Source organism: Phacochoerus africanus, chromosome 2 (assembly GCF_016906955.1).
Source record: "Phacochoerus africanus isolate WHEZ1 chromosome 2, ROS_Pafr_v1, whole genome shotgun sequence".
Taxonomy (NCBI): Eukaryota; Metazoa; Chordata; class Mammalia; order Artiodactyla; family Suidae; genus Phacochoerus; species Phacochoerus africanus.
Genome location: NC_062545.1, coordinates 27,661,725 through 27,683,603, shown reverse-complemented (window position 1 = coordinate 27,683,603; position 21,879 = coordinate 27,661,725). Strand labels below are relative to the sequence as shown.

Genomic DNA, 21,879 nt, shown 5'->3' with positions numbered 1-21,879 from the left:
AGGTGAATGATGATTCAACAAAACCACCTGGGGACAGAATGTAAGACAATGATTTTTCAAAGTAAATTAAAAAAAAAAAAAGTTTATTAGACTCACACAAATGAAAAAGAACTGACACACTATATAAAATTCAAGGTGTGTTGAATTTACAGTACAAAAATAAAGCCCCTCACTAAGTCCAAATTTCAGTATGAATTTATATCCATTCAAGTACAAGGAAATCACTTAGACATCCACTATTTCTGCACTTTCTCTTGCACGGCCTTAGGGTTGTACATACTTTGGGGTCAGAATACATAAGCTCACAGTACTGATTTTGATTGTCAATATTGCTATGATTCTTCTAGAGAAAAAGACAACCTGTTCCATAATCCTGAAACCCCTATGTAAATGAACTACTTAAAATAATGCAGCGTTGAAACTAGCTGTTTAGAAACACTGCATAGATCTCTATCTCTTTAAAGAATAACAAATGAGAAAAGCAGTCTGTGTGGAAGGAGGGACCCTTATCTTCTTACCGCCATCACCCTCTTATCCTCAAGCAGTAGAAACATCATTTAATTGTAGCTTAATTATCTCCACAGGAGTTTTGTTTTGCAAACACAGATTTAGAATAAAGAAGCAACTGAGACTTTCTAGCTAGGAAAAAACTACAGGGATGTTTGAAAGCGGTGACTGTTTACCTGTGCTGTGGATGCTGGGACTCCCATGGAGAGGGCCTCCCCACGACCATCGGTTATGCTTCTGTTTTGGCTTCTGGCTCCTTTCCATTGTACGTCGAACGACAGCTTCATGGCGCTCCTTAAATGCAACAGAGGAGCTACTGATTAGATTCAACCTGGTTGTCCGAGGACTCTTCCGCTTCAGACAGAGTGGACTGAGAGGTACTATGTATATTTCAACCTTAGTACTTCTCATCTATTGCCTAAGTTCTATACCCTCAGGTATGAACAACCTCGGGGGACTACTGAAATTATTAGGTTCCAGTTGATAAAAGTCTTTGGTATCCATCAGGCACTTAAATAAATAAGCTTTATTACCACTACAGGGAGTGTGAGGCTTGTATCAACTCACAGAAGCCTGGGAGCGCAGGTTTTAGCTTAGAGATGTGTCACACATGTGATACTACTGTATTTTAAAAGCAGCATTCAGAATCTAAGGGTGTGGGTAATGCTGACCCCACCACTTAATGGATTTCACAACTTTGTGTCACCTATTCTGAGTCTAAATTTCCATTTTCACAAAAGGTGATAATGCTTACTTGAGTCAGAGAGTTAAATGAGACAATCTGCGAAAACCTTAGGTGGTAAAGCCCTCTAGAAATACACTTCCTGGGAGTAGTCTTAACATTTCGGCATAGATGAAGTAAACATAAGTTACAGGTCTAGACTTGAGAAATGGGCTTTTAAATGTGACAAGAGTGAATATCGTCCGGTTCTCTCCCGATTTCCATACCATACCCTCCCTGGAGACTCTGACTCCCCATAAATCCGCCGCCGCTGAGACATCCTCGCTGTGCATCCTGGCTTCACAGTCACTGAGCTGCGTTTCCGAAACAGCCTCGCCTCGCCCGAGGTCCCCAGGGCGGCCTCTCACCTTGTCCTCCTCGAGTCGCTGTCTCCGCTTCTCCTCCACCGCAGCCCTCCGCCGTTCCTCCTTCAGCCTCTGCTCTTCCAACTTCTTCTTCCTCTCCTCCAGATGCTTTTCGTAGTGCTGCCTGGCTCGCTCCTCTCTCTCTAACCAGATTATTTCTCTTGCAGCTTTGGGAAGAAAAAGGAGGGAAACCAAAGGCAGGCAGGTTTAAAACTTGAACAGTCAGGGCTGTAGAAGTGGCCCACACTTAACATGGATGGGTTCTTTGTTTTTTATTAACCAGGGTTTATTAACCCACCTTTGCTTCCCTCAAATTTTCAGGAAAAAAAAACTACTACTGTTAAGTTTTAGCGCAATATGCAAACAATGAAAAAAGTGCACTGAATTCTACTCTTTGGAAACCAAAACCACCTCTAGTTTGGCATGTTATTACTGTAGAAGCAGCAACACGTCACATACTCTAGAGCAAATGCTGATATTGATAAAATAGCCTCAAACCCAACAGTATCATCTGTTTCTCTCTTATTTAAAGATGTGATATGCTCCAGAGTGAAAGTCTGTGACTTCACTTGTTTCAATAGAGCACTGGTTAAGTATTAAGAAGATCTGGAAGAACATCCCAAGGTTGATACTTTAAATTTTTTAAAATTATATCACAATTATCCATCTGTTTTTTGCTTTGTTTTGTTTTTTGCCACTGGGTGCAGCAGCTTGATGCAGGGTCTCAATTTCTAGCTGGACTGCAGCAGTGAAAGTGCTGAATCCTAACCACTAGACCACCAGGGAACTCTTCCCAAGGATTGATACCAGAAGAAAGATATATCCACGGGCACATCACACTGAGTCAGACAAATGAGGTGAGGGTCCAAATAAGCAGCTGACCTTGTGTCTGAAGTGCTCATAATCCAGTTGGGTAAGACTTATTGTCAAAGGCTGAGTGAAAATATACAATTAAAAACATTCATTGATGGATTGCTTCCTTTCTTCTTTACGTACACCTGGTCCTTCCTTATCTTAGGGAAAAATATACTCCACAATACCTTTAGTAATATGATGCTTTCTTCAGCCATGACAACTAGACATATTTTCCATGTTATTAACATGGTAGACAAAAGTGTCCAAATTACAGAGCATAAACCTGGAGGTCACTACATGGCATAGAAATTAAAATGTCACTTTTTAAGAGGGAAAAAAATGAAATTCAGAACACTTAATTTCCTCTAAATGTTTACTATTGAGATTTTGTATTTCTGCTACCATTCAATCTTTCCAGAGCTGTTCAGTTGAGGAGACAAATCTACTGAAAGGAATCTGAACTTTTGTTCTTGTTGTTAAATACTGTATGGTTTTATTTTTATTTTACCTTTTTTTTCCTTTTACGGCTGCACTTACAGCATATGGAGGTTCCTGGGCCACGGGTCTTATTGGAGCTGCAGCTGTGGCCTATGCCACAGCCACGGCAACACTGGATCCGAGCCATATCTGCGACCCATGCTGCAGCCTGCTACAATGCTGAATCCTTAGCCCACTAAGTGAGGCCAGAGTTCAAACCCATATCCTCACAGACATAATGTTGGGTCCTTAACCCACTCACTGAGCCACAGTGAGAACTCCTATTTTTATTTTTTAAAATAAAATTTATTGGATTATAGTTGACTTACAATATGTATTTGTGTCAGGTGTACAGCAAAATGAGTCAGATACACATATATCCATTCCTTTTTCCCATATAGATTATTATAGAATATTGAGTAGACCTCCCTTTGCTATATAGTAGGTCCTTGTTAGTTCTCTATTTTATGTACAGCAGTGTGTATGTGTTAAGCCCACCCTTGTAATTTATCCCTTCCCACAGTGGTTTCCTCTTTGGTCACCATTAAGTTTGATTTTGAAATCTGAGTTTGTTTCTGTTTTATAAACATAAACCGACTTGACTTTCATGGAAGGAAATGGAAGAGGACAAACTCGAGGTGAGTTTTGTCTTCTGATATCACTCAGGTTGGTGCACAGAGATCTGGGTTCTGGGTCAACATGTGGTGAGACCTGGACATTTGGATTTTGGTTTTCTCTTTCCTAAAACATGAAGAAATTGATCTGCAAGGTTCCTTCCTTCCAATTTTAGAAGCCCGAGTTCTAATGAAATTCTCAGGCCTAGGTTAAACATTTACTCTAAGAAAGAGCACAAATATTTATGTGCTCAATAAATATTTACTGAATGACTGAATAAACAGAAAATATTCTGAGAACACATTAAAAGTAACAGATGGACAGCATTATTTACAATAGCCAAGATACAGAAACAATCTAAGTGGCCACCAATCGTGAATGGATAAAGAATATATGGTATTCATAGGCCAAGGAATATTACTCGGTCATAAAAAAGAAGGAAATTTGGGCATTTGTGACAACATGGGTGGACCTAGACAGCATTATGTTAAGTGAAGTATGTCAGAGAAAAGACAAATACTGTATGATTTCATTTACATGTTGAATCTAAAAAAAAAAAACAAAACAAATGAACAAACATAACCAAACAGAGGATCAGAGATAAAGAGAACAATCAGTAGTTGCCAGAGGAGAGAAGAAGGGGAAGAGAGAACTACATGAAGGAGATAAAGAAGTACAAACTTCCAGATGTAAAATATATGAGTCATGGACATGAAATGTACAGTGTGGGCAATACAGTCAGTAATTATGCAGTATCTTTGTTTGGTGACAGATGGTAACTAGACTTATTGTGGTGATCATTTTGAAATGCACAGAAATACCTAAAAACTATTTTGGGTAACAGGAACTAACACAGTGTTGTAGGTCAACTATATTTCAAAACAAACAAACATATAAACTTATAGAAAGAGATCAGATTTGTGGTTCCCAGAGGCAGGGGGTAGTGAGAGGGAGACTTGGATGAAGGTAGTCAAGGGTACACACTCTGGAGTTCTCTTGTGGCACACCGGGTTAAGGATCCAGTGTTATCACTGATGTGGCTTGAGTTGGATCCCTAGCCTGAGAACTTCCATATGCCATGGATGCAGCCCAAAAAAAAAAAAAAAAAAAAAGGAAAGAAAGGGTACAAACTTCCAGCTATAAGATAAATAAGCACTAGGGATGTAATGTGTACAACACAATAAACATACTTAACACTGCTGTGTGTTATATAAGTTAAGAGAGTAAATCCCAAGAGTTCTCATTATAAGGAGAAAATACATTTTTTCGATTTCTGTAATTTTTTTTTTTTTTTTTTGGCTACACCCACAGCATGTAGAATTTCCCGGGCCAGGGATGGAACCCGTGCCACAGCTGTGACAATGCCAAATCCTTAAATACTAGGTCACCAGGGAACTCTCTTATTTCTTTAATTTTGTATCGCTATGAGATGGGTAGTCACTTAACTTATTGTGATAATCATTTCATGAAGTATGTAAAGTCAGATTATTATGCCGCATACCTTAAACGCATACAGCGCTACATGTCAATTATATCTCAATAAAACTGGAAGAAAAAAAGAGTAACAGATAACAAACATAATTCTAATACTGTCTGAGGATGCACTTACTTTCATCATACACACTCACGAACATAACGCTGTTTGAATTTTCTACGAGAATATCTTACTGGTAGGCTTTCAATGATAGTACACACTTTAATTCATTTTGAAAGGCAGATTTGCAGTGACAGATTTTGTCAAAGCTTAAATAGTACAAAATATTAGAAGGTGAGATGGAAGTCTTCCTCTAACCTTGGACCCTCTTACACTCCACTTCCACCTCTTTATAAATGCACAGCACACATACTGTATGTAGCACAATAGTACACCTGCCGCTCTGCATCTTGCTTTTTCCACTGAAAATACATCTTAGACATCTTTCCATAGCACCAGGTAAAACATGAATCTAACAGTCTTTTAAAATGACTATATAGTATTCCAGTCTCTACATAGCTTATTTTATATAACCAGGTAATTAGTGATTATTGTTTTCAGTATTTTATCAATTCAGACCTTGATATCACTGTACAATTACAAACCTCTGTATAGACCCAGGAGCATATCCATCCAGAAGCAGAACTGCTCAAAGGGAATATAGATCTAAAATCTTGAAGACAGTGCCGTACTGTCCTCTGTGGAGGACACAGTACTTTATACTTGGACCAACGAAATATGAGGGTCAGAGGCAGAGAAAAGAAACAGATCTGAACCCTGAAACCCAGAGACAGGTAGGATGGGCCTCTGTTTCTTCACTCTTAGCTCTAGTACTACAGTCTCTGACTTCTCTACCCTGTCTTAAGGAGAACTTCAGATTCTTTGAGGACATTATAACTAGAACATATTCCTTTCTTGCAAGAGACGCAGAAAACAAAAAGACAAAAATAAGATGTTTATAAAATATTAAGAAATATTAAAAAAAACCTGGTAAGGCAAAAGTTGCAAAATAAGAGTTTATCAATGTGCAGATTAATTTTCCTTAAATAATATTTTTCATCAGGCTTGAGTATTTGTGCTTATTTCCACATGAAACTGAAACTCCCCTCATTTCTCAAGTCCTACCTGAACTTAGCCTAAATAGCTTTATTTATTCTGCACTGCTCTCACCAACCTCTTCATTCTCCCTGCGGACCTTTCTCCTCACCCCCAAACAAACCATGCTTCCCCAGTCTCTTTGCTCCTGGAGTTGCCTCTTTGGGAAAGCTGCCATCCTTTTGTCATCCAAACGGATCCATCCTTTAAGGCAATAACCTCATAAAAACACAGAATGCTGGGCTCTGACCCTCATTGTTACTGCTTCTAGGATGGGCCCCAGTAATCAGCATTTTAAACCTCCCAGGTGATTCAGGTCCCAAGTGATCTTCGAATGCCATTTGCAAGAGCACTGCCCTTAAAGTCTTCTCCAGAAATGTCGTCTCTTTCAGGGCTCACGGCTGCTCTTAGGACATCTGCCACAAACTTTAGCGTTTCTTACATTGATTTCTATGTAGCAAAGGTCTCCCTCCGCCCCAGCCCTGCCTTTTTTTTTTGTACTCACTATAGTGAGCTTCCCAATTTGTCTATAACCAAGAGTCTTAATAATTACTTTCTGATCCACGGAGAACTACTTCTTGACTCACTCACCCGTAACTGTGTGGTCTTAGGCAAATCACTTAACCTCCTTATTGCCTCACTTCTGTCAGGGTAAATTGTGGCTAAATGTAGGACCTTCTCATAGATTTACTGTGAGGATTAAAAGAATAATTATACCTAACACAGAATAGTTCTCTGCACTTAATAACCATTCAGTAAATAACAGCCATTACTGCCATTACTGTCATCTTCACCATATAATTCCAATTCAGAAAATTAAAGGTAGTTCTTAAGGCTGTGCTATCAATCACAACAGGACTGGAGTTCCTGTCATGGCACAGTGGAAACGAATTCTACTAGGAACCACAACGTTGCAGGTTCGATCCCTGGCCTTGCTCAGTGGGTTAAGGATCCGGCGTTGCCGTGAGCTATGGTGTAGGTTGCAGCCACAGCTCGGATCCCACGTAGCTGTGGCTGTGGCATAGGCCGGCAGCAACAGCTCCTATTAGACCCCTAGCCTGGGAACCTCCATATGCCTCGGGTGCAGTCCTCAAAAGACAAAAGCCAAAAAAAAAAAAAACCAAACCAAAACAACAACGAAAAAAACAAACAACAGGGCTAAACATTATTACAACAGTCATTAGTTTTATCCTAAAACAATCTTTTAAAGGAGGATTATTTATCAAAGTCTTGAGTTCCACTTCTATTTTCCACCAGGAAGTGGAGATCCTATTGCACTGCCTTCTTAAACAACTGTCTGTAAACAGGCGTACAAAGAATAAGCAAACAATGGTGAAACAGCAAACAGTACTTTCCTATTATTGCAGAGTATGCCAGTGAGCACTAGGATTTTTAATTACCAAGTAGAGATCATGCGCTATTTTAAACTGAACGATAACACATAAAATAGTTTAATATTTTAATAAGAATTGAAGGTTAATTTATTCTAAGAGGTTTAGTTATTTAAAATATTCCCTGTGGGAGTTCCTGTCATGGCTCAGTGATTAACGAATCCGACTAGGAACCATAAGGTTGCGGGTTCAATCCCTGGCCTCGCTCAGTGGGTTAAGGATCCAGCGTTGCCGTGAGCTGTGGTGTAGGTCACAGACACGGCTTGGATTCTGTGTTGCTGTGGCTCTGGCGTAGGCTGGCGGCTACAGCTCCTATTAGACCCCTAGCCTGGGAACCTCCATATGCCACGGGTATGGCCCTAGAAAAGACCAAAAAAGAAAAAAAAAAAAATTCCCTGTGGAGGGAGTTCCCATTGTGGCTCAGTGGAAACGAATCTGACTAGTATCCATGAGGACACAGGTTCGATTCCCGGCCTCACTCAGTGGGTTAAGAATCTGGCACTGCTGTGAGCTGTGGTGTAGGTCACAAATGTGTCTCGGATCTGGTGTCGCTGTGTCTCCGGCATAGACCATCGGCTACAGCTCTGATTGGACCCCTAGCCTGTGGGTGCAGCCCTAAAAAGACAAAAAAAAAAAAAAGAATCCCTGTGGATGATAGATAATATCAAAATTTTATATTTCCTTAATAACAAATGAGGCTTTTGAACACAAGAAAACAAAAATCAGCAATTGCTATGGACTCAATTGTATCTCCCACCCCATTTCATATGTTGCAGCCCTAATGCCCAACGTGGCTGTATTTGGAGACGGGGTCCTCAGGAGGTGATCACAATTAAATGAGGTTAATTTTATATGGACTACTGTCCATATAAAAAGCAAAACCAGAGAGCTCACTTTCTTTTCACGCTCAGAGGAAAGACCACATGAGAACAAAGCATTCATGTGCAAGCCAGGAAGAGAGCTCTCATCAGAAACTGAAGCCCACCAGAGCCTTGATCGTGGACTTTCTAGAACTGCAAGAAAATAAATGTCTATTCTTTAAGCCACTCAATCTATGGTAGGCTGTTATGGCAGCCTGAACAGACTAACATAACAACTCATTCAGTATTCAAATCATTAACAATCACTAATTTCATTGAGGCAGCTGTCTAAAAGAATAACATGTCCTCAAAAGGGACTGTGATGAATGTTATTTAAAATTTACTCTTGTGAAGTTATTTTCTCCTGGACTCTGAGATCACCATATAAAAATGAAAGGAAAACCCATGGTGCCCCCTGAAATACAGGACATAAACAAGTCCGTCCCATCCCTGAGCTGCTGCCACCAGGATTACACTTTGGTGACACTCTAACAGTATGTCAGTGCCGCACAAGGGGAAATCCACTATCAATTTGGACTCTATTTAGAAACACACTGACTCTTGTATGAAAAGGAGTTGGATATGAAAGAGTACTGTACTGCATAGAGCAGAAGCCCTGGCTTCAGAGGAATCTGAGGTCACCTCTACTGCTGCCACTCCCCAGTTATGTGCCACCAAGCAAGGAGTGACTTCTAGGGTCTCATTTCCTCAAACTGCTGGGGCACCATTTTCCAAAGGTTGCCAGGTGGGATCATAGTAACGTATAAAGTGCTTGGCACAGTGCCATGTACACAGTAGGGTCTCAGTACACATACACAGTCATAGTGAATCTTTATGGCCAACATACTATTTCCTGTCTTACTGCTACAGAAAGAAGGCAGCTAAAGGGATGGTAGGACAGAGAATGCAGGTGGTGCACTCATGGGCTGGGCTGACTCCCCATCCCAGTCACATCCAACAATCTAGGACCAGCCTGGTCCTTCTGAACCAGCTGACCTGGGTATGGATGGAGTACATGTTTCACCCCCAGGTGAGGGAAAGAAAAACACTCAGAAAATAGAGCGACGTCACCGTGTAACCTCTGAAACACACACAGCTGTTGTCTTAGTTTCATACTAAGATGTGGAAAGATATGAATAGGTTATTGGTCACACTGGCTACCACAATAGCCAGTAAGAGTCAGAAAATGACAATTGATAACATCTGCTTTTCTGGTCTTGATTCTGCCATTAATTCTGTGTGACCCTGAAAAAATCAGCTAGCCCCTCTGACTTCTAAATTAGAGCGTGTACAAAATACTCTCTGAGATCTTTTTCAATTAACTCCCATGACTCAGTTGTTTTTACCTTGGAAGACATACGTGGGGTTGTAATTAGATTTCCTTTTGCTTTGATTTTGAGTGCTAAAATTTTAATCTTTATGCTTTATCTCAATAATTACTGTGATTACTTCTAATTCAAATTCATTTTCATGTTGCTATGAAAACATTATTTTTTATGCCAAATATTAATTTTTTAAAAGGAAACTAATGGCTTAACCTGGCTCATCATCTCTGGGAAGGGGGGTTGTGGAATGAAAAATTAAGAGTAGGAAATACTAATTCATTTAATAATCAAGAAATGGGAATGAAAAGATGAACTATTAATTCAGCTCTGATTCCAAAGCTGGTACTTGCAGTTACTATACAATATTTCTTCCATATTCACAGCTGCATGTGTAAAATGTCCACTTGAATTTCCTGGTCAGATCCATCACACAACTTTACTCATATCTGCATATTCATCCCTACCTTAAACCAGAACCTTCTATGTCCTGATATCAGATACACGACCTCCTGATGGTTTACAGGTTCAGACTCCTCAGGGTCATCATGCTTAATTTCTCCCTCACGGATGCTCCAACCTAACTCAAAACTCTCACAACTGGCCCTATCATTTTACATCAGAATCCCTCCAATTCAGTGTCTTCTCTCTAGTCCTTTTGATACTACTGTGTTTAAGCCCTCATTCCATTCTTACAGTCTCTCTCCCTTCATATCCATCCTGCATAATATTCTCAGAGACACCCTCCTCCCAAAACAAACCCGATGTCATAATGCTTCTTGGAAACCTGTTAGTTCCCCTGTTCAACTCCTTAGACTGCCATAGCATCAGGTGCATTGTTACACACTACCCCCTGCCCAAAATACCTCTTCCCACCTGGCAAACATCAACTTTCTTTCAAGTCCTAGGTCAAACACCCCTTCCTCTGAAGAGCCTCCTCTAGTGGCAAGGACAATTCCATAGCTCTCGTACTTCAGAGCCTAACTACTCTGGCTCTTACATGTTTCTGAGTTCTTCCCCATGGAAAACAATGTCTGGGTTAGCTGATGGGTAAAGTAAGTTTGATGAATAAACAGGCTAAAGAGTTAAAGGACTGCTTCTATGCAAAGTGCTTTACACTGAATCCCAGTGTGAATTCAAAGCCTTCTCAACTAGTCATTTAAATTGTTTTTCCACTCTCCTCTCATGTGAATGTTGCAGAGAATGGCCTGGTAATAAGGGTGACCTTGCAGGATACTCACAGCATCTCCTGCCCAAGGGGCCCTCCTACTCTGCCTCTGGCCCTAGATACGATGGTAGGCTAATGGGTCTGAGGTACTAGGACAGTGGTATGCACCTGTGAAAGTGCCAGACCCTGGCAATACTGTGCCAGGACTTCTTACCTTCAGACCTTGCCTTTGAGGACTGCCTGGCCTCAGCTCAAGTAAAGGGAGTTCTGCTAAAGCGCACAAAGCAAAGGTTGTCCTTGCAATCTTTTTGTTACTGCCTCACCCCGGGTCCGCTTTCACTCCTCAGTGAACACCATCCTCTCCTCTGGCTGCCTTACTAAGCCCCGCGCGACCAGACCAAGAGGCACAAACACCCCTCCCTCTTTGCCTCCTCCTGTGTAGCTCAGAAACTAGACTTCTCCAATCCCAGGCATCTAAGTCAGTCTCCGGAGTCACATGACCTGCCACCCTCAGCACCACCGTCATCGCGTGAGATGTCCTTAGCTCTCTGCCCTGATACCAAGCAATTTACAGGCATTAACTTCCCAGCCACCTGGCAAAGCAGGCACTGCTATTAAACTCATTCATAGTAAGTGAAGAAACCTGCCTAATCTTTCACACTAAATCTGTGACAGAACTTGAATCCAAACTCTGGAAGAACTGAGTCTGACTCTGGAAGAAAACAACGAACCATTGTGCTAAAAGGCGGGATTTGGAACACCCACCCCTGCACTCCCTGTGACTAAAGTTCCTTCTCTAGATGGGGACAAGATGGTCACCCAATGTGACAATCCTGATCTTCTAATGTCACTCTTGGCCTCAGTCATCATCTGTTTTTCAAGACCCCTTCCTTTTCTGGCTTTAAGATCTTTGAATTGTCAGCGTTATAGACAAAGTAATCTTGGGATAAATAAATGATGGCAGCTTAGTCACAACGATTCACTTGTTAAGGCTTCAGCCTCTGGGTTACCTAATCCATCCTGCAATGAGCATTTCTTCTTCCCAGTCCCGAGCCTGACTCATGATACTGCTGCTTTGGTATGTGCTGAAGTCCGTATCACTCCTGCTATCGTGTACTCAGATCCCTCAGCTGTTCTTAAACTGCCTGACAGCCTTGGGAGCTTTTGTGCGCTATATTCAGTAGGTGACAACATTAGGAGACCAGATGCCATGGTTGACCACAGATCTGTGCCAGTTTTATCCAGTAGAAATGTGGATTAGAAAGACTGCTTTTCCAAAGTATTTTTTCTGTCAATAGTCTCGTCAGAACCAATTATTGCCCTATGTTTCTGTCAAAAATAATAACACGAAGTGTAAAACCAGGGACAATTTCACTTATTTATGATTCTAATCAGGGGTATGGCATCGTTAGTTGTTTGCTAATTAATTTTAACTTCCTTTTAACACTTTGGAGATGAACATTCAAAACCAGACTGAAATGATGATTTATTTCTTGCCACACTCTTTTTAAGACTGCTGTCCCTGAATTGACAATGCACTGAGATTGGATGGGTGAAGAGGGAAGCAAAGCAGAAAAGCTATGGCTGGAAAGGCAATGAAGTTGCCTTTGAAATTATCTGCGAAATAATGCAAATATAATTTAATTGAAGGTCAAAATCTTTTTTATATTTTCTCATTGTTTCTAATACTGATATTATGACAGAACTCCTATATAGCTTTGAATTTACTACAAAACCCAACATGAAGGAGCTGAATGAGTGATTTGTTAAGTTTAATTTTTCTTTAGGAGCCATAGGAGTCTATCATACAATTCTTTAATAATCTTTCATGATTTAATAGACTCTCAGAAAGCTCCCTGCTGAGAACGTGACTCCATTCATGCCAATTTACCCTCAAAAAGAGAACCTTATATCTTCTTAAACACAGAAGATTATTTGTTTGCTAAACAGTCATTAGATCACCTTGAATTTTTCAACCTATTATAGGACTATTAGTTTCCTAGCATATATGAAGAACAAGCTATTTTAGGGCACAGCTATTCTATAGATTACCTTTGTATCTTTGTTCATCTAACTGAGAAAATGCTTAATAAGAATTTCAGACTTATTTGCCTGGCCTACTTTTAACAGTGAAAGGCAGGTGTCACCTGGTAATATGGTAATGTCTAAGTAATTTGCAGTATACCTACTGCATTCATCTCTACTTACACTGAAATGCACAGACGTTAAATTTATTTAAATGTATGTATTCGTTTACCATACAACCAACCTTTGTTAGACACTATGTGCCGTGCACTGTTCTAGGTACCAGGCTATCGAAATTAAAAGATGACCTAAGTCCTTTCTTTCATTAAGCTTATCTTTCAGTGAAAGCAGATCAACAACAAGCAAAATACGTATTTGAGCAGACGTTGACAGTGATATGGAGAAAAACAGAATGCTAGTTGTGGAGAGCTATAAATTTGATTAACTTAGAGCCTCACTGAAGAGATGGCCTTACCCAATACCTGAAGGGAGACAGGGAATGAGCCATATGAATCTCTCAGGAGAAAGGTTCCAGGTGGAGCGCATGGCAGTGTTAATTCCAAGTTAGAAAACTGGTCTTTTTCACCTCAAGAGCCTCAGAGTTCCTGGCTCAATAGTAACCATACATTAAATATTAGCTGAATGAATATGTGAATCAAAATAGCATGAAATAGCTAAAATAAAAAAAGGGTGGTGGTCAGTATTATGTGAAACTATCTGGAGTCAAGAATTTGTACTGTGGCATAAACTCTACATGCACTGATCCTTGTAGATGTTTTTGAAGAGAAATTTGTAACCAGGAGCTAGTCCAAGTTCTTACAGACTGAATTACTCTGAATGGACTCCAAGGCTAGCAAATGATCAATGCCACAGAAGTTTCTCAAACAGATGTCAGAATCGGCTCCCATGCGTTACATTCACCTTCTTGTTCTATGTCAAGTGGAGAGTGTGCACAGCACCCATGCACTTTGCTCGTATGAGGAAGGAAAACGACTCTTCCTGTCCCTGAGAGCTGGAAATACGCCCAGCTCTGAAACTTGGGAAAACCCACCACCCGAATCTAAGGCACAGGGACTGATCTCTATTTAACAGCATCACCGTCTGTCCAGAAGTGGAAACATGGATCTTGGTGATCCTGTACACATTAAAAATATGCTTCAACAGCCCACATGGCAGGAAGAAAAAGGGGTCTATTAACTATCCCATTCTTTAAGATTCTCACAGTTCCTTTCTCATGCTAGATTGTCACAATGTATACATATATATTTTTTAATCTTTTTAAGGCTGCACTGGCAGCAAATGGAAGTTGCAGGCTAGGGGTCGAATCGGAGCCATAGCTGCCAGCCTATGCCACAGCCATAGCAACGTGGGATCCAAGCCATGTCTGCGACCTACACCATAGCCCATGGCAACACCATTGAGCAAGGCCAGGGACTGAACCCATGTCCTCCTGGATACTAGTCAAGTTCTTTACTGCTGAACCACAACGGGAACTCCCACAATATATTTTTAAAATAAATGACATTACATAAAATAACTTACATCAACAACTCATGGCAGGCCTATACAACAAAAAGTACAACCATTGTGTATAACTTGCTCTTAAATGTGATAATACATAGTTAAGTATTTAGAATATGCTTGGTCCACAGTTAGTGTTCAATAAACAGTATTATTATTAATGAATAATATTGATATTTAGTTAAATGCCTGAGTAAAATCAGGAAAATCAGAAAATATTTATTACGTGTCTATTTTATATGTAGTGTTGCGCCAGGTACTGGAATAAAAAGAAATTAGAGGAGTTCCCGTCGTGGCGCAGTGGTTAACGAATCCGACTAGGAACCATGAGGTTGCGGGTTCGGTCCCTGCTCTTGCTCAGTGGGTTAACGATCTGGCGTTGCCATGAGCTGTGGTGTAGGTTGCAGATGTGGCTCGGATCCCACATTGCTGTGGCTCTGGCATAGGCCGGCGGCTACAGCTCTGATTCGACCCCTAGCCTGGGACCCTCCATATGCCGCGGGAGTGGCCCAAGAAATAGCAAAAAGACAAAAAAAAAAAAGAAATTAGAATACCATGGCTATACTCTTTAAAAGCTTAAAATACACACAACCAAAAGGTTCTATAAAATGCAAATAGAAAAAGTTTTGGCGTTCCCGTCGTGGCTCAGTGGTTAATGACTCTGACTAGAAACCATGAGGTTGCAGGTTCGATCCCCGGCCTTGCTCAGTGGGTTAAGGATCCGGTGTTGCCATGAGCTGTGGTGTAGGTTGCAGATGCAGCTCGGATCCCGCGTTGCTGTGGCTGTGGTGTAGGCCGGCGGCTACAGCTTGGATTAGGCTCCTAGCCTGGGAATCTCCATATGCCAGGGGAGCAGCCCTAGAAAAGGGAAAAAGACAAAAAAAAAAAAAAAAAAGAAGAAGAAACGAAAAAGTTCAGCAGTGTATACAACAGCACTAGACTGTGAGCTAAAATGAGATACTTATGCAAGATACGGAGTAAGAAAATGCGAAAATGCGAGCGTTTCCAAAGGGGAAAGATCATGAAAACCAGGAAGGCTTCAAAACGAAGGACTGGTACTAACTGTGATAGAGGTGAAGGAATGAAGTACAGCTGTGAGATAGTTTTGGGCAACTAAGATCTCAATGTACTAAGTAAGGTCTGGACTAGGATGAGAGCAGAGGCAGCAAATTTGAAGACATGGATCTGGGACTCATGTTGAAGATAGAGGTCTGCTGGTCTTGCAACTAAATGGCCTTAGGGATAGAGAGTGCAGCAACTTCCACCTACATACCAGGCTAGAAGGAGCTGAAGCCCCAGCGAGAGGACTAGGCTGAGTCCAGACTGACCCCTGGTACCTGTAAGTAGCTCAATAGGGCAGGGCGGAGACTACCACACTGGGCCACCAAGGAAGAGAGAATGTTTTATTCTGCAACCAACAGTTAAGACTGGTGGTCACAAAGATGCCAGTGCCTCTCGCAGCAGCAGAAAGTATCAAAGATAACTGAGAGATAGTTTGGGGGGGGGGGCTGGTGGGCAGAAAAATTAGTGAAATTGGGGCCTAGAAATTACTCAGATGAGTTTTCTGGAATGAAAGTGGATGGACAGTTTAAATTGCACAGAAGCTGAGCTTTAGATAGCAGGAAAGCATCTACTGCCTTATGAGTAAGTTGGAAATGTGAAACCCATATTATCAAAAAGGAGAAACCGTGAGAACAGATAACAATTCTCCTCACCCACCTCAGGAATAATAAAATTAAAGCTTAGAAAATGGATGACAGGAAAAAAAAACAAACATGTGGAAGTCATGAGAAAGAAAGTTGAAGGAATGGCCTGACCTGAATAGAATTGGATGAAATAGAGTGGTTGAGGAGATTTCTTCATGTGGAAAGCTTTTAAGGCGGAAAAATAAAGCTTTTACAGTACATATGCTCAAGGAAATGAACAGAATAGTCCCATACTTAAAGAATTATGCCTGATTTTATGTGATAAACTGCAGGATAATGTAGAAAGAGCAGGCCACAGAACATAATCCCACCTTAAGCATTATAGCATGACTCAGAGATTTAACCCACAGAAAGTTATTAATAGATCCTCCCCGTTTGCAAAACAATACAAACAAGACATGCCACCAAAAACAAAGACCTTTATTCTCTTTACCTTGTTTTTTAAGAATGTAGATTGGGGAAAAAAAAACAAAAAAAAAACCTTTAATGATTTCAATACTAATTTCAACTTACATCCCAATGTGAATAATCAACCTCACTGGCCAATCACTTTAAACATTGCTTTGTTGGAATTTCTGGAAGGTTCTTTTTTTTTTTACTTGGAAAGCTTTAAAATTTGAAAGCTTGGTAATAGTTGATATTATCAACTGCTTTTGTGTTTTCACAAAGCACACCCCAAAGATCTGCTATTAAGTGAAAGCCCGTCTCCCCTGCCCTTTATTTATTTATTTAAACTATTCCGCTGTCATCATAGCTTCTGCAAAGCTATGAGTAGTTTATCAGGTGCCCTTTGATTTTTAGAACTAAAATTTATAGAAATGACCCTATATATTCTAGGGCACAGCTTAAATCAGACGCTTAGATTTTAGATGACTATTTTATAAATGTATGTGTGCATCTGCATGTATGTTTGTATATTTATGAAGATTAGTTTCTAATATGACAGCTTAAGTGGAAATAAGCAAAATGATAGTGGTTTAAAATTTTAAAAGAAAATGCAATTAATGCAGAAAAAATAAAACAAGTAAAATAAAATGTAAATAAAATGGATTTCATAAACAGGATGACTTTCAACAACAAGAGCAAAGCTGTGACAACAGGCTGATACCATAATCTGAACATTACTTTGATTCACAGAATATTCTGATGAGCCTATCACGTTACCAAATGACCTTTTCCCACCTGTCCTTGCCTCACTGCTCTACAGTCCCTACCTCTTCTAGCTTCCCGGATGACTGTCTTTGTCCTCTAGCTGGAAGCTCAGGTGACACCTGACACCCACACCCCCCCAGGCTGGGTCAGGTTCTTCTTTGGGTGCTCAGTGCCCCACAGGCACACCCCTTCCATATCACCCTCTGTTAGAACTGCAGTGTGTTTTATCTGAATCCTTTCCTCCCACCAGACTACCCCTGGAGGGCTGGGTCTCAAACTTTGTTCTTCTTTTAAACACAGTAACAGCAAGTAGAGTTTTGAAGTACCTAAATTAAAGAGCCATGTGCTACATCATCAATATGAATTAAAATAAAGGGCTACATATTAAGGAAAAAAATCCAACTATTCAACACAGGAAGCTAGGGAGAATTTGCAGGCTGAGACCTACATAAACTTTATAAGATGGGAGATCATTTTTGTGTGACCAGCACGTTCATACTTTCCACCAAAAAAACCTCCCCAATGTTTCTTGGATTTGAAAGACAAAGAAACTCAAATGGAAAGGTATGAGTTAAAGTATAAAAGGTGATTCATGAGGTGATTTAAATCATAAAAGAGTGGTCTCCTGACCTTGCGGAGCTACTTTCACTCAGGCGGATGTGAATCCACGTTGCAACACTAGGAATGCATTTAATAGTGTGAAACCTGACCCGACAGGGATGGGGTGGAGAGGGGAGTGGACACAAGTGCTAATCCTTGTTTGGACCCAAAACCGCAGTGTAAATACCAGCCACCTCAGAACAGCAGCCTGCTGCTTCCCACTGCTCATCTGGAGCCTCTTCCTGCTTCAGGAGCTCTCCTTTTTCTCTCAGTTCAATCCACTTGTCACACCGACCTTGACTGGGGAGCAGTGGGCACAGTTCACAGAAGGAAGATCTCCAGACCGCACAGCATTGCAAGGAAAGAGGGAGCCCTCACGGCCACAGGCAGCCCTGCTCTCCAGAAACCTGCCAGCCCGAGGGAGACCTGCCAGAGGCAGGAACTTCAAGCCTGGGTACAACCTCTAAGCATAGAAAAACTTACTGTTTACTTCCAACAAGTCATTGAAATTTGTGTTGAAAAAAACCTTGGCAGCCAAAGAAATGACCTCATGTGACTGTGATGGCAAGGGAGAGAAAGAGGCCTGTGTTTCAAGAATGTAAATAGTCAACAGACTTTTGAAAACCAGCTTCCAGGGAATTTCACAAATTTGGGTTCTTCAATACAAATAATCAGAGGTGGAAATATGGGGCTGGGTGCTCCAACTAAAACATGAACTCTTACAAAATGCAAGTGAACTTTAGAAAAGTTTTGGGTCATCCACCGGAAAGACTGTGACAACCTAAATCAGCCCTGGTTTTAAAATACGCAGATGCTCTGCAAACACTGAGACATGCCGACCAGACAGTTCATCTTTGCAAGGCACATAAAGAGAGTATCCTGTTTTAGCAACTTTGCATAAATGGACGTCAAAGTCAGGGAGGAGCTGGCACCCACATCCTTGCTCAGTGTTCTAGAAGACAAGGACTGCTGAGTGCTTGAATCTTGGCCTCCTGGCAGGCTAGTCCCGTGACCCGGCTCTCTAGGCGATTAAGGGACAAATACTGCAGTGGCTAGCCTTCTGCAAGAGCCTTAGGTAACAAAAGAAAAATCAGACACCTCAGCACTAGGTCTTGTGTTTTTCCTGGCAGCATACTGGCAGCATCTGTCTATAAATTCAACAGCAGCATTATTTTACCACGGAAAGCAGTGAGTGCCCTAACAGTGCACAGTCTCATAACTGCTGACATAAAAGAACCATCTGCCTCTTCCCCTGGTATTTTTTAAGCTGTGAAAGGTAAGGTGAGCCATTGTGTCATACACATACACACACTCCCACCACTGCCACATTAAACTGCCATGATTGTGCAAGAAATGAAAATGACCCTAATCCTGGGCCAGACTTTATTCTTGCCTAAAATTTAGTTCTATGTGTATCTCAATAACATACTAAATTGTTTCCTAACCCATCTGCAAAACTCCTAACAGCCTGCTAGAGAGCATGGTTATTAGCGTGACGTCCATTTGCTCAATGCTAAGTGTCCATTATCCTAGAGGGGGAAAAAAAACAGGTAACATTTCAATAACGGGGTCCCTGAAAGGTCCAATGAGGGCTGGGGTTACCTAGCTGCTTCTCCCGCTCCTCACGCCGCTCCCGGGCCAGCCGCTGTCGGTCATCAACTCGCAGCACGGGTGGAGGGTCTAAAAAAGAGATTTAAAAAAAAAAAAAAATGAGAAGAGAAGCAGACTAAGAAATGATACACTCTGATAAATATCTTTTTGTCCAATAAATCTGACGAATGAAATATTACCATGTCTTAAGTATATACAGTAACTACAATTAGTACACATGTTTATATTTACAGTGATAGGCTTTATTAAAAATTTCCTGAGAATTTTCAAGTATTTTCTTCTATTTAAAAATAGTTTCGGGAGTTCCCGTCAAGGCTCAGTGGAAACGAATTTGACTAGCATCCCTGAGGATGCAGGTTCGATCCCTGGCCTTGCTCAGCGGATTAAGGATCCGGCGTTGCCGTGAGCTGTGGGGTAGATTGGAGACGTGGCTCGAATCTGGTGTTGCTGTGGCTGTGGTGTAGGCCGATAGCTACAGCTCTGATTCCATCTCTAGCCTGGGAACCTCCACACGCGGTGGCTACAGCCCTAAAAAGACAAAAAAAAAAAAAATTTTATAAGAGGTGAGATCCCAGAGTTCTCTCTCATCACAAGGGAAAAACCTATTTTCTCTTTTTCCTTTTGGTATCTATATAAGATGATGGATGTTAACTAAAAGTACTGTGGTAAACATTTCACAACATAAATTATTACGCTATGCACCTTAAATACACTGTTTAATTGATGTTCTACGTCACTTATATCTCAAGTGCACAAAAAGAAAAAAGGCAGACAGCCCCACCACCAATTTATGTAAAAAACATCAACTATAGCCTTTCCTTTATTTTCATTGAAAAGTATATATGACGTTTTGTGACCCTAAACTACTGAACTTGCTTTTATGCTTTAAACAATCTTTTCCTTAACAGCAGATCGACTCCCAAGTGAATTTATGCTGAGGTGCCAGCTAGAAGTGAAGAGCCCAGCTCTGGAGTTAGGCGTGAGATCACTTCCTGTCCGTCACTGGCTCACTATGTACACGTGGCTGGGTTCCTTGCCCACTTAGTCTCAAGCTGTGATGCAGGTTTCCTGGGTTTTTACGTCTTACCTACGAGGATAAAATAGCGCTTATCTTACATCATTGCAAGGATTAAATAAAATAATGCTTGTAACAGTTGGTGCCGTGCCTACCACTAACACTTGGTAAATCTCAGGAAATTCATTCATCGACTGAACACACTGAAAACATCTGCTGGGCACCAGGCGGGGTTTTTTACGTGCTGAAAAGAGAGCGGTTAACAAAACACACAGAAATCTATGCCCAAGTGGGGTTTGCTTATGGAAAATATGACAGACATGATAAATACATAAAATACAGAGAATGAAAAAAGGAAAAATAGATACGATGTTAGATTGTAATAAATGCTAAGGAGACAACAAAAGGGATTGTGAAATGGCGGGAAGGGGAGGTGTGACAGTTTGGACAGGTGCCAAGGAGGGAAGTCTAACTGTGAGGGTAGCTTTCATGTGTTAAAAACCTGACAGAAGTCAGGGAGCTACTGTGCAAATATTCCAAGAGATGAAAAGCAAGTGCAGAAGAGGTCCTGAACTGGTGAGTAGCTGAGGTGTTTGAGAGAATACTAGGAAGATCTGAGCCACTGGAGCAGAGTGAGATTAGTGATGGGCTCAGAGTGAGATTAGTGATGGGCCTGGGGTTGGAGGAAGGACTCTGGGTTATGCACTGAGTGAGACACCGCTTCGGGATCCCCAGCAGAGGGCTGCACTCTGCCTGTTACTCTATAAAATGAAAAGCAAAATAATAATGGTGCCGAAGATATCAATCGGGTTGCTTTTCTTTGCTACTAAATTGATGCCACAATTTGAAGATCTCATATTTAAAATAGAAACTGACTGGAATAATACTTGAGACAACAGGATAGTGTTTCATCAACAAATTTAAAGGCCTTGCATCCCAAATGCCTATTACATGTTGTAGAATTGGTACATTTAAGGGAAATAAAAGCTGCGTAAAGCCCATAAGGAGCTGCATCAACCTGGCCATGTGCATCATGGGCAGGACCAGGCGATGATACCTTATGCTTTTCCTTTGCTTTAAGGTATTTTTTTTTAATTGGCAATAAGAACCCCTCACTAACTCATACTCATTATGATAATTATTTCCCAGATTTACTAATCATTCATGAGATTTCTCACACACACACACACACACACATATATGTATGTGATATACACAATGCCAGGTCGTTGACCCAGTGCACCACAAGAGAACTCCTCAAATCTTTTTTACATAGAAAATTATGTTCTCTGGTCTCAAAAGGTTTTCTTCTGACACCAGAAAAGGGATACTGATAAAAATTATCTTTAGGAGTTCCCACTGTGGCTCAGCAATTAAGAACCTGACATAGTCTCCCTGA

General features: G+C 41.0%; 1 protein-coding gene across 5 annotated transcripts in view; it reads right to left on the bottom strand.

Moving 5' to 3' along the window:
• Window positions 1-21,879, bottom strand: part of MAP7 (microtubule associated protein 7) — a 176,100-nt gene that overhangs the window by 36,714 nt on the left and 117,507 nt on the right. For all 5 annotated transcript variants that reach the window (XM_047770115.1, XM_047770112.1, XM_047770113.1 and 2 more), the window contains exons 3-5: window positions 19,457-19,534; window positions 1,597-1,760; window positions 684-801 (exon numbers count right to left, since the gene is read on the bottom strand). In XM_047770115.1, the coding sequence (XP_047626071.1) occupies window positions 684-801; window positions 1,597-1,760; window positions 19,457-19,534 (360 nt within the window). The remainder of the gene's footprint in view (window positions 1-683; window positions 802-1,596; window positions 1,761-19,456; window positions 19,535-21,879) is intronic.